Here is a 19,380-nt window from a genome sequence, read left to right on the forward strand (position 1 = left end):
AACAATGTTTTTTTAAACATTAAAAGTTAAAGTTAGATCATATAATAAAAAGATCAAATAAAATACAAAAACTTAAATAAACATAAGAAGTTAAAGTAAAATGACCAATACAAATATTATGAAAATAAAGATATTTATATCCTGGGGAGTCTTTCACAAACTGCCACACAGCACATACAGTAGAGCATTTTAAAAACTCAAAGGTTGTTCACTTTAAACTAGACTTCTTACAATGCCAGAACATAATGGTCACAGTATTCCGTTTCTTTCTTTGCTTTCTCCTTACCAAGACTTGTGTATGTCCTCTGTATACTGATGCTTGTGTGTTGTGTTGTTCTTCCTCCTCACAGCATGGGGGCGGGTCGGACCGGCTGCTACATCGTTCTGGACGTCATGCTGGATATGGCCGAGTGTGAGGGGGTGGTGGACATCTACAACTGTGTGAAGACCCTCTGCTCCCGACGCATCAACATGATCCAGACCGAGGTGAGTGCTTTTTTACTTTAAGATCACCTATTATGCAAAATCCTCTTCTTCATGTCTCTTCTACATCAACATGTGTCCCCTCTTCTTCATGTCTCTTCTACATCAACATGTGTCCCCTCTTCTTCAAGTCTCTTCTACATCAACATGTGTCCCCTCTTCTTCAAGTCTCTTCTACATCAACATGTGTCCCCTCTTCTTCATGTCTCTTCTACATCAACATGTGTCCCCTCTTCTTCATGTCTCTTCTACATCAACATGTGTCCCCCTCTTCTTCATGTCTCTTCTACATCAACATGTGTCCCCTCTTCTTCATGTCTCTTCTACATCAACATGTGTCCCCTCTTCTTCATGTCTCTTCTACATCAACATGTGTCCCCTCTTCTTCAAGTCTCTTCTACATCAACATGTGTCCCCTCTTCTTCACGTCTCTTCTACATCAACATGTGTCCCCTCTTCTTCATGTCTCTTCTACATCAACATGTGTCCCCTCTTCTTCATGTCTCTTCTACATCAACATGTGTCCCCTCTTCTTCATGTCTCTTCTACATCAACATGTGTCCCCTCTTCTTCATGTCTCTTCTACATCAACATGTCCCTCTTCTTCATGTCTCTTCTACATCAACATGTGTCTCCTCTTCTTCATGTCTCTTCTACATCAACATGTGTCCCCTCTGTGGAAAGAGACTCTGAAAGTTTCAGGAACAAAGATTCTCTCTCTTTTTGTCCTGATCCATTTCTATAAAAACCTGTCTGAAAATGAGCTGATCAGATTTTGGCCACTTTATGATGTCATAACGATGTGTTGTCTTGTGTAACCATTAGCCAATCACCAACCAAGGTAACCCCCCCCACCTTATCACCTGAATCTCCTCCTAGAGCACCATTGTGTTCTTTGTAACCAAATCTCTCTCAGAGGGGCGTGGGGAGGGGCTCCTTATTTTCATCTAAAGTAACAGACAGAGAATCAGCACTTTTGAAACAGGGCTGAAACAGAGGGGATTATGGGTAATGCTGCTGCAATGATCTGTTTGGTGTTTGGAGCCAAACACTTTAGAGACATGTTTTGTATCTGAGACCTACAGTATAATATATTGATGAAAAACAGTATAATAGGGGACCTTTAAGATATTAAACATATATTGGTTTGCAAATCCCCTGATGGTGTCTCGTCTCAGGCCCAGGTAGTGTCTCAAAGTTAAATGGAATCATCACTTTAAGTCTCATTTCAATAAAGGACTTGACTTGTTTACAGTAGTTCAGGAGCACTGCCAGAACATATGGTAATGTTTACACAAATGTTTAATGTATTTCTGTTTAAGAAAACCGGTTGAGTTTTACATTTTTCAACCCAAATCCCCTCCAGGTCAGGGCGGAAGTCCATCCCCATTGTTGCTTAATCAGCTTTTACCATATTTCCAAGCTTGAACATCAGATTTAAAGCTCAATTCACCTTAAAACCAGGAAAGTCCAAAGGGTTCCCATACTTATTCTTGTCTACAAGCCACACACATTGGAGGGTAAATATTGGAGGGTAAATATTGGAGGATTTGAAAGCTGTTACTGTAAGTGTAATATATTATTTTCCACTAACTTGACAAAAGCTAATTGTGTGTTTATGTGTATTATTCTTCTCAAAGTGTGTCCAATTTTCAAATAAACAACTCAGAAATCCATTAATTATTTAAAGTTTGAGAACATTTCAGTAAATCGTCCTCTCGTAAAGTGTGAAGTGGAGAAAGAGCAGTAAATACCAAAACAATGATATTTATTTTACCTTTTCAGCTGAAGCTTGTCCACCCGTTGAATACATATTTCAACAATTACAAAACACATTAAAAATGATAAATAAGTTGAACAGTTTTATGGCTGGTAATTTGAATGCACGCTCGCCTCTTTGATCTATTGTTTGGTTGGGTGTCAAAACAAATGTCCTCGTTAATTGCAGCGCTCGTGACGGGATTTAACGAGTGTGTGGGCAGTGTTTGTGCTCCTCTGATGTGTGTTTTCACCACTTTTTACCCCATTTATAGACATGGTGGACAATGCCTGCGAGTGGGCATGGAGATTTTGAGAACGTTTGACACTTGTGACTATTAGTCAACATTCAACAGCAGTAATACAATTCTGCATTGTGCAAGTGGGCAATTAACGGTTAGGAGGCTCATAAGTGCAGCAAAGGCTTGTGGGTAAATGTGTGCATGTTTTTCCCTGCGCGCTGTCTCTCAGGAGCAGTACGTGTTCATCCATGATGCCATCCTGGAGGCGTGTCTGTGCGGAGAGACGGCCATCCCCGTGAACGAGTTCGCTCTGACCTACAAGGAGATGCTGAAGGTCGACACGCAGAGCAACACCTCGCCCATCAGAGAGGAGTTTCAGGTACACACACAGACACACACACATTCACGCTGCACAAGCACACAGACACACACACACACACTCACGCAGCACATGCACAGACACACACTCACGCAGCACATGCACAGACACACACACACACACTCACGCAGCACATGCACACACACACACACTCACGCAGCACATGCACACGCACAAGCACACGCACACACACACACACACTCACACAGCACATGCACACACACAGACACAGACACACACACACACTATTTATATTTTAAATCGTGTCTATGTGATGACTTTTGCTTTATCATACATATTCTATAACCAAGAACTCTAATCTTAAAGAGGCCATTTTCTGCTTTTTTGGGGGTTTCCCTTTCCTGCATTGTGTTCTATAGTTTTAAGTGCATGTAAATGGTTTGACAAGGCTAAAATCCAAAATGTCCGGAACATAGTGACATCACTATGGAACACTGGGCGCTTCTATTGACAAGCGTTCCAACACATTGTACGTGATAGGCTAATGGGGGCGGAAATAGCTCTAAGCTGGTTGACCACTCAAAACAGGGCCGGCCAGCTAACCAATCAGAGCAGACTGGGCTCTGGTTTCAGACAGAGGGTGAAAAGAATTGCTGCAGCACAGGATGTATGAGGGAAATACAGAGCTTTTTGAACATTAATGCATGGAGACATGTAGAGACACTACATACTGATATACACCTGAACATCAGCAGGAGAGGACTCTTTAAAGTAGAGACACTACATACTGATATACACCTGAACATCAGCAGGAGAGGACTATTTAAAGTAGGGACACTACATACTGATATACACCTGAACATCAGCAGGAGAGGACTCTTTAAAGTAGAGACACTACATACTGATATACACCTGAACATCAGCAGGAGAGGACTCTTTAAAGTAGAGACACTACATACTGATATACACCTGAACATCAGCAGGAGAGAACTCTTTAAAGTAGAGACACTACATACTGATATACACCTGAACATCAGCAGGAGAGGACTCTTTAAAGTAGAGACACTACATACTGATATACACCTGAACATCAGCAGGAGAGGACTCTTTAAAGTAGAGACACTACATACTGATATACAACCTGAACATCAGCAGGAGAGGACTCTTTATAGTAGAGACACTACATACTGATATACACCTGAACATGAGCAGGAGAGGACTCTTTAAAGTAGAGACACTACATACTGATATACACCTGAACATCAGCAGGAGAGGACTCTTTAAAGTAGAGACACTACATACTGATATATACCTGAACATGAGCAGGAGAGGACTCTTTAAAGTAGAGACACTACATACTGATATACACCTGAACATCAGCAGGAGAGGACTCTTTAAAGTAGAGACACTACATACTGATATACACCTGAACATCAGCAGGAGAGGACTCTTTAAAGTAGAGACACTACATACTGATATACACCTGAACATCAGCAGGAGAGGACTCTTTAAAGTAGAGACACTACATACTGATATACACCTGAACATGAGCAGGAGAGGACTCTTTAAAGTAGAGACACTACATACTGATATACACCTGAACATCAGCAGGAGAGGACTCTTTAAAGTAGAGACACTACATACTGATATACACCTGAACATCAGCAGGAGAGGACTCTTTAAAGTAGAGACACTACATACTGATATACACCTGAACATCAGCAGGAGAGGACTCTTTAAAGTAGAGACACTACATACTGATATACACCTGAACATCAGCAGGAGAGGACTCTTTAAAGTAGAGACACTACATACTGATATACACCTGAACATCAGCAGGAGAGGACTCTTTAAAGTAGAGACACTACATACTGATATACACCTGAACATCAGCAGGAGAGGACTCTTTAAAGTAGAGACACTAGATACTGATATACACCTGAACATCAGCAGGAGAGGACTCTTTAAAGTAGAGACACTACATACATATACACCTGAACATCAGCAGGAGAGGACTCTTTAAAGTAGAGACACTAGATACTGATATACACCTGAACATCAGCAGGAGAGGACTCTTTAAAGTAGAGACACTACATACTGATATACACCTGAACATCAGCAGGAGAGGACTCTTTAAAGTAGAGACACTACATACTGATATACAACCTGAACATCAGCAGGAGAGGACTCTTTAAAGTAGAGACACTACATACTGATATACACCTGAACATCAGCAGGAGAGGACTCTTTAAAGTAGAGACACTACATACTGATATACAGCTGAACATGAGAATAACAGGGTCCCTTTAAAGGTGGGGTACAGTTGGTAAGTTTGAGAAACCGGCTCGAGATACACTTTTTGTTATATTCCATGGAATGCTCTTAACATCCCGATAGCAATGAATATCTTAAATGCTTTGACAATAAATACATAAAAAAACATCATCTGTGGAAGCCGTGGCGCTGTAAAAAGCACGACCAATCATCTGAGCCGGCTAAAGTAACTGGATGGCCTACCTGCCTGTCAGCCTTCCATCTGGGCACAAACTTATCTCGTGCCCTCATTGGTCATGTGCGCGTTCGTGTGTGTTGGAGGAGGGGCTCTGTGAGGAAGTGGCAGATTTTTTCCGGCTGTGTATTTTCAAATTCTAGCGCACTCGAGCTGGTTTCTCCAAAATGACCTACCCCACCTTTAAGTCCAGAAAGACCTTAGGTTACCCTCCCCCACCTCTCGTATCATGATACAGTATGTAATGTTTCCCTACTTACAGCCAGTTATAATCATGTCATTGATTTGTTGACTTTTTGCCAGAGTAATTAAAATGTTTCTTTCCACCCACAGGACAATTACCCTCCCTCACAAAGACAGCCTCTTATAATTGCAAAGTGTAGTCTAGATGCAATATATGAAATGCATTTGTTGAAACCAACAGGAGCCATTCACAAAATGAAGCTTTAGATTATCAGTTCATTTCAATTCCCATTGCTTCCTAATGTGCTTATTCATAATGTATGAGAGGGTTGAACGTGTTTTCATCCAATAAGCCTTGAGGGGATTTTGTCTGATAATTAATGTGTTTTTAAAGTTTCTCAGATATGATTTGGAGATAGTTGTGCTCATCATGTATTGACAGTATTTTCATCTTCTCCATCTCTCTTTGATCCCATTTCTGTTCCGCTGCGTCTGTCTCCTCTTATCAACGTCTCTTTTCTCAGCCTTTTATTTGATCTCTCCATCTAGAATCAAAGTTTCAAACACGCCATCAACTTTCCTTTTTTTATTTGAGTTTTTGCAGCCTAAAAGAGCATAGTCACACCTACAGTTATCCTATTTCACAGCTATAGTCTAAAATATACAGTATACATAGTACATAGTCTAATAATACATAATACATACATAATACATAATACATAGTCTAAACATAATATATAATACATAATACATAGTCTAAACATACAAAGGAAAAGGAAAAAAAATTAAAAAATTGAAAGATATAAATGAAAAACTGTATAATTATAATAATAATTTTTAAAACATTAGAATAACCATAATAATATTATTATTAATTAAAATAATATTTATACTTATTATAATAATGCAAGCAAAAAACGACTTTTTAGGAAGGAAGAAAATATAATAACAATATTTTAATAATGATAAAAAGGAAGAGTAAAATGTCCAATATAACTAAAAATGAAAGGCAATGTCTCTACCTGTTAGTACATGTATTTGTTCTTCGGATAGATTTCCCCTAAGTCCTTATTTATCCTGAGGGAAATTAGGACGACACTGTTCAGCTTTAGTTAACCACAGACCATATTTCAGGATGAGAACCAAAAACACGTTCAAAAAACCATTAACCTCAAAATCATCTAACCATAGTGCTAAAACCCTAACTCTCATTTCAGGCTACGGACTCATTCCTGCACCACATGTCCACATGTTTCTATTATATTCTATTTAATTAAATGTACCTGTACTATTTTAACTGTTTTGTTGTGTTGCACTGTTGGAGGAGCCTGTGACTTAAGATTGTAATTGTCATAACTACACTGTAGCTATGTACACATGACAATAAAAGCCTTGAAACTGAACCCTTCTTAATGATCTCCCCTCCTCCTCCTCCTCCTCCTCCTCCTCCTCCTCCTCCTCCTCCTCCTCCTCCTCCTCCTCCTCCTCCTCCTCCTCCTCCTCCTCCTCCTCCTCCTCCTCCTCCTCCTCCTCCTCCTCCTCCTCCTCCTCCTCCTCCTCCTCCTCCTCCTCAGACTCTGAACTCTGTGACCCCCCACCTGGACGTGGAGGAGTGCTCCATCTCTCTGATGCCGAGGAACCGAGAGAAGAACCGCAGCATGGACGTCCTGCCGCCGGACCGATCTCTGGCCTTCCTGGTGACCGCGGAGGGCGAGGGCAGCAACTACATCAACGCAGCGCTGGCCGACAGCTTCCTGCGACCGGCCGCCTTCGTGGTGACGCCGCACCCCCTCCCCGGCACCACCACCGACTTCTGGAGGCTGCTGTACGACTACGGCTGCACCTCGGTGGTGATGCTCAACCAGCTCAACCAGTCCAACTCCGCCTGGGTAAGAACAGAGGCTGGAGGTCACACACATAGTGATGTTATTAGTTTCTATATTTTTTTATTTGTAAGTAAGCCCTTTAAAACAAACTCAACTGGATTTTAATCATTACCAGTTACACATTACTCCGATAGGGCTAGCGAACTACAACTACCACTGCTGTTGATTATTGCTTATTATTTCTCAATGTTAAATTAAGGACTTGGTTTTTATAAACAATGACCTAGAATCTCAAAATGATGATTTATTATTCTAAAATAATCACCAAGTTTCTCAAAATTGGTGACTTAATATCTTAAAAATAATGACTAGCCATCTTATCAGAATGAGAAACCAACTCCAAATCATAAGTCTCACTCATGATTTTGAAATAATAATTCAATATTTGTATCATTAATGCTTTTTTATCTCTGGGCTGCCGTGCATTGTGTCATGGTGTAACACGTGGAGACTTGCGGTGACAAAATGCCATTTATATCAAATCAATATCTTTCCTTCAGAGAAGACAGCGAGGGTCATCACATGTCCGGCATGTAAAAAGCTACAAAGCACACATTCACCAGCTTAATTTACACGAACAGCACGACATTACCACCTCCTTATCTACCCCCCATACACACACACACACACACACACACACACACACACACACACACACACACACACACACACACACACACACACACACACACACACACACACACACACACACACACACACACACACACACACACACACACACACACACACACACACACACACACACACACACACACACACACACACACACACACACTAGAGGTTAGTTCTGCCGCCTCCCTATCGCCCCTCTGTCATGTTGAATTCCCGCTCAACATCTCCACCATGCCTGTCAGCTGCAGCCTGTCCTTCCTCCTCCGTCTTCTTCTTCTCGCTGCCAGTGGACTAACAGTTCACACCCCTCACACCCCTCACACACACACACACACACACACACACACACACACACACACACACACACACACACACACACACACACACACACACACACACACTCACACACACCCTCACACACACACACACACACACCCTCACAGTTTGCCCCCGTGAGTCAGAGCTGCCTGTCTCCTGTCTGAATGTATAAATATTTATCTCCCTTCGTGCCCAAAGTCACCTGTTAGTGCCCTTCTGTCATTGTGAAATCACTTCCCCTCGACCCCCCTTTCAATCCTATTGGCTGAGGGGGGGGGGGGGCTTGTCTTTAAATCGTATTGACAGGAGACCTTGCCTTTTTTATATATATATATATATGCGTACGTCCCACCTCTGGGGCTTCCTGTGTATCTCTGGCAGAGGCATATAGCTCTCCTCCATTCGTTTATTACGTGCTAATGCTAATGATTTCCCGCTCATGCACACTTCCCTGCAGGCGGACGGCGCTCATGGAAAGAATTGTTCCAGCTTGTGTGTTTTTTTTAGCTTCTTTAATTTACCGCAGCTCTTTGTGGATAATCGTTGTCATTTAGGATAATTGTGTCTGCTGTCAATGCTCAGGTGTAGTTAGCATCAGAGCTGCTGACTCAGGGGTTTCTAACACCAACAGCAACAAGGGAGAAGGACCCTCTCTACTTTCTCTCTTCTTTCCTTCCCTTCCTTTCCTTCCTCTTCGATCCTCTATTTCCTCTCCTCTCTCATTTCCTTTCCCTTCTTCTTCTTTCTTTCCCTCCTTTCTTTCCTCTCCTCCTCTTATCCTTCCTCTGTACTAACCTTTTCCTTCCCATCCCTTTCTTCTCTCCTCAAATATTTCCCTATTCTGCTTTCTCATGTCCTTCCTCTCTTTTCTTGCCATCCTCTCCTATTCCAATTATTCTCATCCTCTTTCCTTCTTCTCATCACCTTTCCCGTCATCTTCTACTTCCTCTTCTCCTTCCTCTCCTTCCTTCTTTCCTCTCTACTTACCTTCTTTAATCCTTACTTTTACATCTCTTTCCTTCCTTTTTCCTATTCTTCTTTCTTATCTACTTCATTTCCTTTCCTCTCCTCTCTCATTTTCTGTTTCCTTGTTCTCCTTTCCTCTACTTGCTCTTTCCTCTCTTCTCTACTTGTTTCCTTTTTCTCCTCATATCCTCTCTCCTTTTTCATCTCCTTCCTTTCTTATCTTTCCTTTTTCTCTACTTACTGTCTCCCCTCTCCCCCTCTCCTATCCCCTCCTCTTATCCCTTCTCCTCTCCTTATCTCCTAATCTCATCCCCTCTATATCATCCCATATTTTTTTTCCTTTTTCTCCCCTCCTATCCTCATTCCTTTTTTGTCATATCTTCTTTCCTTCTTGTCCTTCCTGTTATCACTCCTCTCTCCTTATCCTCTCCTCTCTCCTTTATTGTATTTATCTTTGGTCATAAGTCCTTTGCCAAGAAGAAGGATGTTTACACACGGTTGAACTTTTTATGGACAATTTGCAGCCGTTAAGTCAGTTTTGTGCTGTCGGGGGCGATGGATCTGATTCCTAAAGCTGTGTTTGTTTGACTGGTTGGGTTGTTTGTACTCTTTAAGTTGAATAAAGTGATGTTGAAACCCTCTCTCCTTCCTCCTCAGCCCTGTCTGCAGTATTGGCCTGAGCCCGGGTTGCAGCAGTTTGGTCCGATGACCGTGGAGCTGCTGACCAGAACGGCTGACGACGACGTGATCATTCGACTTTTCCGGGTCCAGAACATCACCAGGGTACGTAAAGAACACATAATGAAGATTAAATACAGATTCAATTAGAGATACTTTAATACATCTGTTTAATCAGGAGCTACATCTCATCAAAATACCAGTAAAACAAAATGTCAGCTATCCAGATTAACATATCAGACGTTCACATGTACAATATGCTAGAATCCAAACATTTTCAAAATAGCGTAACATTTTCTTGAGTGCAATCACACTTATTTTTCATTATAAAACGGTTTGAATTTCTCCATATTGTCCCAAATTAATTAAATAAAAGGCTCTAATTCTGCCTTCAAAGTACAAACATTAAGACTTAAGTGTGAAAATGTAAAAGCCTCACTTTAACTCAACTTCACATGTCAGTTTGAGACAAAAACTGCTGTTCAAATGTTTAATTTTCTTATTAAATGACATGTTATTTTATATATTGGCTTTGGGCATTAACAGTGGTTATTACATGGCTTAGTTGAATACTCGATTCTGATTGGTCAATTCAGAACACGTGACACGTTGTTAACCCAGAACAGACAGACCGCTGTCAAGGACTTATTGACCGTTGTTAAGGACGCTCACATCTGCAGAAAGAAGTCCGGTCGATTTAACTGTATACAGTTTGGCCGAAAAGCAAACTACATGCAAACTGGGAGAAACCCTCATTTTTACGCAGCGGTCCAACATAGACATCAAACGGCGACACATATTCAGTTGCCAGTTACTTTGGCATTAGGGCAGGGATATCTAGATACTTCCCAAGGTTTGACATAATGAATTGTGCTACTTTTAAAGCAAGCAACGATGTTTTCAAATCTGTAATCAAAAAGCTCCTCAAAAACACTATTGAAGCAGTTCCTGCCTTTGCTATGTTAGTTCAAACAGTAACAACGGACTATTTTTCTTAGCGGATGCATGTCATTTTAAATAAATAGCGTAGTGGCGTACTATTTTCTAAATCAATAAAAACATTTTCTAAATCTATAAAAGCATTTAAATTAATATTGGGAGTCATATCCTTACTTTGTTGAGAAGTGACCATGCCACTCATGCCAGATCTAGATCCTGATCAGCCTGTCGGGTGTTCTTTTCCCCATAATGACCGCGTCGCTGCACATTATCCCTTACATAACTGTTCCCGCTCTGAGTTGCTGTGGCGGCATTTCCTGGATCTGAATCAATTTCATATTTCCACGAGCGTTAATGAAGCCTGATAATAATGGAATGATTCCCAATGGTGACCCGAGTCTGCCGGCATGTATGGTTCGCAGCTGGAGGAATCATTTACATCATGATAAAGCAACTGTATACTAATGTTATTGGTAACATAAAGTACCAAACATCTTAATTTAAAGACTTAGTACCTCAAAGGATTACTAAGTATCTCAAAATATGACTCAGTATCTCAATATAATGACTTTGTATATCAATATAAGGAATCAATATCTCAAAAATAATGACTTGTTATCTTTTAAACACTAAGAAACTTTCAGAAGAAAATCATAAATATCTCCCAAAAATAACAAACTTCCCTGAAAGATTACGTAGAATCTCAAGTAAAAAACTGAGTGTCTCTAAATCGTTTACGTTTCTTTAAAAAATACTTAAAAATAAGGATTTAGTATCTTCAAATAATCAACCTCGATCTCCATTTCTCAACAAAATGATTACAATCTAAACAATTTCATATTTCACTAACATAAAATCCTATGGCTCTTTTAATAATCATGACTGAAAATGTAGTCTTGATTTTGACCTTATCCATAACATATATTTCCAGATGTTTTTGTGCTGCGGAGTGTGTGAGTGTGTGTTGGTTGTGAGTGTGTGTTGGTTGTGAGTGTGTGTTGGTTGTGAGTGTGTGTTGGTTGTGAGTGTGTGTTGGTTGTGAGTGTGTGTTGGTTGTGAGTGTGTGTTGGTTGTGAGTGTGTGTTGGTTGTGAGTGTGTGTTGAGTGTGTGTTGGTTGTGAGTGTGTGTTGGTCGTGAGTGTGTGTTGGTTGTGAGTGTGTGTTGGTTGCGAGTGTGTGTTGGTCGTGAGTGTGTGTTGGTTGTGAGTGTGTGTTGGTTGTGAGTGTGTGTTGGTTGTGAGTGTGTGTTGGTTGTGAGTGTGTGTTGGTTGTGAGTGTGTGTTGGTTGTGAGTGTGTGTTGGTTTGTGGTGTGTGTGGTTGTGAGTGTGTTGGTTTGGTGTGTGTTGGTTGTGAGTGTGTGTTGGTTGTGCGTGTGTGTTGGTTGTGACTGTGTGTTGGTTGTGAGTGTGTGTTGGATGTGAGTGTGTGTGTGTTGGTTGTTAGTGTGTGTTAGTTGTGAGAGTGTGTGTTGGTTGTGAGTGTGTGTTGGTTGTGAGTGTGTGTTGGTTGTGACTGTGTGTTGGTTGTGAGTGTGTGTTGGTCATGAGTGTGTGTAGGTTGTGTGTTGGTGGTGAGTGTGTGTAGGTTGTGAGTGAGTGTGTGTAGGTTGTTAGTGTGTGTTAGTTGTGAGAGTGTGTGTAGGTTGTGAGTATGTGTTGGTTGTGACTGTGTGTTGGTTGTGAGTGTGTGTTGGTCATGAGTGTGTGTAGGTTGTGTGTTGGTGTTGGTTGTGAGTGTGTGTAGGTTGTGAGTGAGTGAGTGAGTGAGTGAGTGTGTGTTGGTCGTGAGTGTGTGTTGGTTGTGAGTGTGTGTTGGTCATGAGTGTGTGTAGGTTGTGTGTTGGTGTTGGTTGTGAGTGTGTGTAGGTTGTGAGCGAGTGTGTGTTGGTCGTGAGTGTGTGTTGGTTGTGAATGTGTGTTGGTCATGAGTGTGTGTTGGTTGTGAGTGTGTGTTGGTTGTGAGTGTGTGTTGGTCATGAGTGTGTGTAGGTTGTGTGTTGGTGTTGGTTGTGAGTGTGTGTAGGTTGTGAGTGTGTGTTGGTCGTGAGTGTGTGTTGGTTGTAAGTGTGTGTTGGTCGTGAGTGTGTGAGTGTGTGTTGGTCGTAACTGTGTGTTGAGTGTGTGTTGGTCGTGAGTGTGTGAGTGTGTGTTGGTCGTAACTGTGTGTTGAGTGTGTGTTGGTCGTGAGTGTGTGAGTATGTGTTGGTTGTGAGTGTGTGTGAGTGTGTGTTGGTCGTAACTGTGTGTTGGTTGTGAGTGTGTGTTGGTTGTGACTGTGTGTTGGTCGTGAGTGTGTGTTGTGACTGTGTGTTGGTCGTGAGTGTGTGTTGGTCGTGACTGTGTGTTGGTCGTGAGTGTGTGAGTGTGTGTTGGTTGTGAGTGTGTGTTGAGTGTGTAGAGTAGTGTAACTCCCGTCCTCTCACCTCAGTAGATGCTTTCAGCCACTAGTTCTCCTTTAGTGGACCAACTCCTCCTAGTTGTACGCCTCCTCACCCAAACATTAGCCCCTCCTACACCCAGCCCAAACAATTGGACAACAAGTCAGAAATTTTCCCACAATGCTCTCTGCAGGATCAGGACGCGGACACAGAAACCACAGAGCGAGACACCGATAGCCTCTTACCCAAGAAGGTACTCCACGGTCCAGTAGATGCAGCAGTACATGACATCACTTTATATTATATTAATATACATTACATGACATTAGTGTACTTTCATTAGTATATGTGTGTTTTGAAGGCTTCCCTTTTTGACTAACTAATGATTATTCTGTGAGCTTTGTGAAAGCTATGTTTCTTTGGATCATCTATAAGATCACTCACATGCCCCGATTAAATTATGAGCAGTGAATTCAATCATCAAATGCCGGCCATGAAATGTAATGAATGTGTGTAATGAAGCATTTCCTCACATCAAGTTCAATCAACCGTGAAGATACAAACGGCAAGAAACCTGCAGGAATATTTGCTTCAATATAAGTTGATCCTCTTAAATCCTAAATACGATAGTTGTGTATAAAATATGACCTATTCATTTATTAGATTTCATTGCAGTCCAAACAGGTGGGTTTTCAGTCAGTCAATGTGCTACTTGATCGTGGTATTGATAGTTCTCATGTCAGTTACGAACAACTACTACGTAATTGTTCGTAACTTTAAATCCCAGGCTTCTCCAACAATGCAACATACAGCATAAGAAATAAAAGGAATTCAATCAAATAGGCAAATGCAGTAATAAGTATTTTGTAAGAAGGAAATAAGACAATGTTCTTCAACCAGAAGTAATTATAGCAAATCCCACGTCTATATTCTTTTTACATGACCCGTCATAAAATCAATGAATGCTATTGTTATTATTAATATTGAATAATCGTTTCGAAATCACAGTAGAAACACATTTCAAGACTGGCAAAGAAGACCCACTGTATTTGGTATTTTAAAAGAGCATTTTGGATAGCTTTAAAGACTGATTTCTGCTCATGCTTCAACCCTCAGATACAGACTTTTCCCCTATTCATAAAAACAGTGATACTTTTTATATAGTTCAAGTCCAACTTTAATGTGGTGGAAACCTTCCCAGCCAATCAGAAGTGAGAGCAGGAGCTCCACAGTTTGGAGAGTGTTGACAGAACCCCCTCAGGCTGAGAACCTGAGAGAGTCTGAATGATGTATGCTGAGAGGTTTTAATGCATATCTGATGTTTCATGTTGGAAACTAAAAATCCCCTCTCCTTCCTGTGCGTGTGCAGCTGCAGGAGGGCCAGCTGCTGGTGCGTCACTTTCAGTTCCTGCGCTGGTCTCCGTACCGTGAAGTCCCCGACTCAAAGAAGGCCTTCCTCAGCCTGCTGGCCCAGGTGCACAACTGGCAGATGGAGTGTGAGGACGGACGAACCATCGTACACTGCCTGTGAGTCTTCTTACTACCCATCTGCAACACATGTGTAGCTGTACAGAGTGGAGCAGAGATGTAGGCCAACCATTTTATTTGTGCATGTTTTTTTGGATTATTACAACGTTTATGATACTTACACGTTTTCATCAGCAGGATAATCTCCACATATTAACATCACTTTATGATTTCTGAAGTAAAAAGCTAACGTTAGGCTATAAAGGAACTGCAGCACGGTCACATGACTTCACATCACTACCGCTAAGCTAAAGGCGGCTAATGTTGGGCTATAAAGGAACTGCAGCACGGTCACATGACTCCACATCACCACCGCTAAGCTAAAGGCGGCTAATGTTGGGCTATAAAGGAACTGCAGCACGGTCACATGACTTCACATCACTACCGCTAAGCTAAAGGCGGCTAATGTTGGGCTATAAAGGAACTGCAGCACGGTCACATGACTTCACATCACCACCGCTAAGCTAAAGGCGGCTAATGTTGGGCTATAAAGGAACTGCAGCACGGTCACATGACTTCACATCACCACCGCTAAGCTAAAGGCGGCTAATGTTGGGCTATAAAGGAACTGCAGCACGGTCACATGACATCACATCACCACCGCTAAGCTAAAGGCGGCTAATGTTGGGCTATAAAGGAACTGCAGCACGGTCACATGACTTCACATCACTACCGCTAAGCTAAAGGCGGCTAATGTTGGGCTATAAAGGAACTGCAGCACGGTCACATGACTCCACATCACCACCGCTAAGCTAAAGGCGGCTAATGTTGGGCTATAAAGGAACTGCAGCACGGTCACATGACTTCACATCACTACCGCTAAGCTAAAGGCGGCTAATGTTGGGCTATAAAGGAACTGCAGCACGGTCACATGACTTCACATCACCACCGCTAAGCTAAAGGCGGCTAATGTTGGGCTATAAAGGAACTGCAGCACGGTCACATGACATCACATCACCACCGCTAAGCTAAAGGCGGCTAATGTTGGGCTATAAAGGAACTGCAGCACGGTCACATGACTTCACGCCACCACCGCTAAGCTAAAGGCGGCTAATGTTGGGCTATAAAGGAACTGCAGCACGGTCACATGACTTCACATCACTACCGCTAAGCTAAAGGCGGCTAATGTTGGGCTATAAAGGAACTGCAGCACGGTCACATGACTTCACATCACCACCGCTAAGCTAAAGGTGGCTAATGTTGGGCTATAAAGGAACTGCAGCACGGTCACATGACTTCACATCACCACCGCTAAGCTAAAGGCGGCTAATGTTGGGCTATAAAGGAACTGCAGCACGGTCACATGACATTCACATCACCACCGCTAAGCTAAAGGCGGCTAATGTTGGGCTATAAAGGAACTGCAGCACGGTCACATGACTTCACGCCAACACCGCTAAGCTAAAGGCGGCTAATGTTGGGCTATAAAGGAACTGCAGCACGGTCACATGACTTCACATCACTACCGCTAAGCTAAAGGCGGCTAATGTTGGGCTATAAAGGAACTGCAGCACGGTCACATGACTTCACATCACCACCGCTAAGCTAAAGGCGGCTAATGTTAGGCTATAAAGGAACTGCAGCACGGTCACATGACTTCACATCACTACCGCTAAGCTAAAGGCGGCTAATGTTGGGCTATAAAGGAACTGCAGCACGGTCACATGACTTCACATCACCACCGCTAAGCTAAAGGCGGCTAATGTTGGGCTATAAAGGAACTGCAGCACGGTCACATGACTCCACATCACCACCGCTAAGCTAAAGGCGGCTAATGTTGGGCTATAAAGGAACTGCAGCACGGTCACATGACTTCACATCACCACCGCTAAGCTAAAGGCGGCTAATGTTGGGCTATAAAGGAACTGCAGCACGGTCACATGACTTCACGCCACCACCGCTAAGCTAAAGGCGGCTAATGTTGGGCTATACAGGAACTACAGCACGGTCACATGACTTCAAGTCACCACCGCTAAGCTAAAGGCGGCTAATGACACGCTCCAAAAATCATTGAGTTATAGACCAGGGGACAGGAAGTAGTAAATGCTGACTCATTACTAGGTTTAGGACTCATTCCGCTTGGTTAGCTCTCCAACACATTGTACGTGATAGGCTAAGTGGTGGGACATCTCTTAGCGGTTGACCTATCACAACATAGCCGGCCAGCTAACCAATCAGAGCAGACTGGGCTCTGGTTTCAGACAGAGGGGGAAAAGAGGTGCTGCAGCACAATATACGTCCTCTTTAATAGATGTTTCTTCTGTAGCTCTTATTTAATGGTATTCAGCACCCCTGAAAACGTTGTCAGTGTTGGTATCTTAACTTTAGATTTGCCCCTCATCTCGGTGTCGGTCTCTTTGATGTCAGGAGGTCGGAGTCAGAACTCTCAAACCTGATTAAGTCCCCGCTCCTGTATTTTAATGAGTACTTTACTCAGATATTCATCTCAAAGTCTTCCAGTTGGCCTCTTTCTGACAGCATGCCTGATCTGTGCTCACTGTGACATTTCTCCAAGTCTCTATCAGGTCACTCATGTCTTCTGTGTTTGTGTTTCCTGTCTGAGCAGAAATGGTGGCGGTCGCAGCGGGACGTTCTGCGCCTGCACGATGCTGCTGGATATGATCCGTCACCACAGCATGGTGGACGTCTTCTTCTCCGCCAAAACGCTGAGGAACTCCAAGCCCAACATGGTGGAGACGATGGTGAGGAAGCGGGGGTCTTAGATCTTAATTAATGCAACGTTTCCTATCTTTTACAATGTTGATTTTAGAGAGGGAATGTCAGGGACGTAAGAAACTGCTCTTCTACAGATATATGAAATGGGCCACCTTCCAGAAAATATTAAATTAATTTACATTCAAGATCAAATAGAATAAGAATGTTTAATAAAAGATACATTTAAATTAACATAAGAAGTTAAAGTAAGTGTATACAAATATAAAATTATAAAATATACATTAAGAAATATTAAATACAATTTAGTTAAAAGTTAATGTCCAATAAAATATAATCAAATAGAGATATTTATATAATACAAAGAGTAATATGTAAAATACAATTAAAACAATTATACTAACATGAAGAATATACAGTATAAACAATGTTAACAGTGTCTTAACATTTTCCAAAGCAGGGTTCGTTTAGCATGAAACACTTGAAATAACGAAAGGATAAGTTAACAAAGAAAGTAGAAAGAAAGTGAGGTCAAAGAAAACTATTTCTGCTGAAAAGTGAGCAATGATTGAGAGTCAGAGCTAAACATTTCAGATGTGTGTATCTCACACTGCACTGTGACTTTAATGCATGTACCATTGTTATTCATGTTTTATTATCTTTGCTTTTAAATGAGTGTTTTAAATGCCATTATATAATATGTTTCTTAATGTCTTTGAATTGTGTGGAAATGTGCTATATAAATAAACTTGCCTAAATAGAAAATAACCTTTGTCTTCATGTGTTTTTGTTGCAGGAGCAGTACAGGTTCTGCTACGAGCTGGCCCAGGAGTACCTGGACTGCCTGGAGGTCAGATAGCGACGCTCCCTCCCCCCCGCTCCTCCTCCAGGAGACGATCTGCTCCTCCTCCAGGAGACGATCTGCTCCTCCACGCCTGGAAGAAACGCTGTCCACCATAAAGACTGACAGAAAAACCTCGCTGGACATCTTGTATCATACTTCTGAGTGACACCCTTTCCGCTGCCCCCACCCTCGTCCTGTCGTGCCGCTTCACATCTCTCAGAACCAGTGACACTGGGAGTCATTTTCTACACGAGGACCACGTCAGGATTCAAAGAGCTCAGCTGTTTCCTGCCTTACTGCGAACAAACACTGAAGGAAAACACAGTAACTGCTGTTTTGTGTTTGTTTGTAACACTGTAAATGGTGCAATCTGTCGTACTGTGCTATATTTGACTTTATGGTGGGTGGGGCTGAAGGTGAACTGAGGGTGAGATCTGACGGACATTTGTGTACAGTAGAGTTGTATTGGACCTAATTTCTCTTTATTTATTTATTTTCCGTGTATATAGATGTTTTCTTTCCTCCCGTCCCCCGGGTGTTTCTAGATGTTCTCGACGTCTTCTCAATGTGCCAGTCCATCCTCTCTGTCTTCAGCTTCTGCATGCCCAGTCTTTGTGTTTCATGGCAGTGTGTGAGGGTCTGCTTCAGGAGCTGCGTAAGAAATAACCGCGTGTTGGACATCTGTCGCTTTCTAAATTTGTATTTATTCAATGTGTTTTATTTTCTAAATAGTGTATAAAAACAGGAAAGTAAATAAAATATGTTGTTGCTTAACAGCCATGTTTTTCTGGTAGATTTCTTCTCTCTGAGAGGCTACAGAGGCGATGGATAGTTCGCTTACTAGCCTACTGGGTCTTCAAAAGATGCAAGAATTTCAAAAATCACGACAAAGAGATGCAGAACTACGAAGGACTAAGGGGTTCAAAATGACGCAAAGACTCAAAATGATCCCCCAAGGACGCAAAAATAACCCAAATAGACCAATACATTGCCATAGAGACACAACAAACTAAGAAGAGACCA

The 19,380-nt window shown here is 42.0% G+C and overlaps 1 protein-coding gene across 7 annotated transcripts in view; it reads left to right on the forward strand.

The window, feature by feature from the left end:
• Positions 1-19,133, forward strand: part of ptprua (protein tyrosine phosphatase receptor type Ua) — a 271,078-nt gene extending 251,945 nt beyond the window's left edge. For 6 of the 7 annotated variants that reach the window (XM_034236684.1, XM_034236686.1, XM_034236685.1 and 3 more), the window contains 7 exons: positions 351-486; positions 2,713-2,862; positions 7,090-7,404; positions 9,976-10,101; positions 14,683-14,840; positions 17,407-17,542; positions 18,310-19,133. In XM_034236684.1, the coding sequence (XP_034092575.1) occupies positions 351-486; positions 2,713-2,862; positions 7,090-7,404; positions 9,976-10,101; positions 14,683-14,840; positions 17,407-17,542; positions 18,310-18,372 (1,084 nt within the window). In that variant the 3' untranslated portion in view covers positions 18,373-19,133. Of the gene's footprint in view, positions 1-350; positions 487-2,712; positions 2,863-7,089; positions 7,405-9,975; positions 10,102-13,506; positions 13,864-14,682; positions 14,841-17,406; positions 17,543-18,309 lie in introns of those variants that run through there. The other variant, XM_034236691.1, reaches the window with a different exon arrangement.
• Positions 19,134-19,380: the final 247 nt, after the last annotated feature.

Source organism: Gymnodraco acuticeps, unplaced genomic scaffold (genome assembly GCF_902827175.1).
Source record: "Gymnodraco acuticeps unplaced genomic scaffold, fGymAcu1.1, whole genome shotgun sequence".
NCBI lineage: Eukaryota > Metazoa > Chordata > Actinopteri > Perciformes > Bathydraconidae > Gymnodraco > Gymnodraco acuticeps.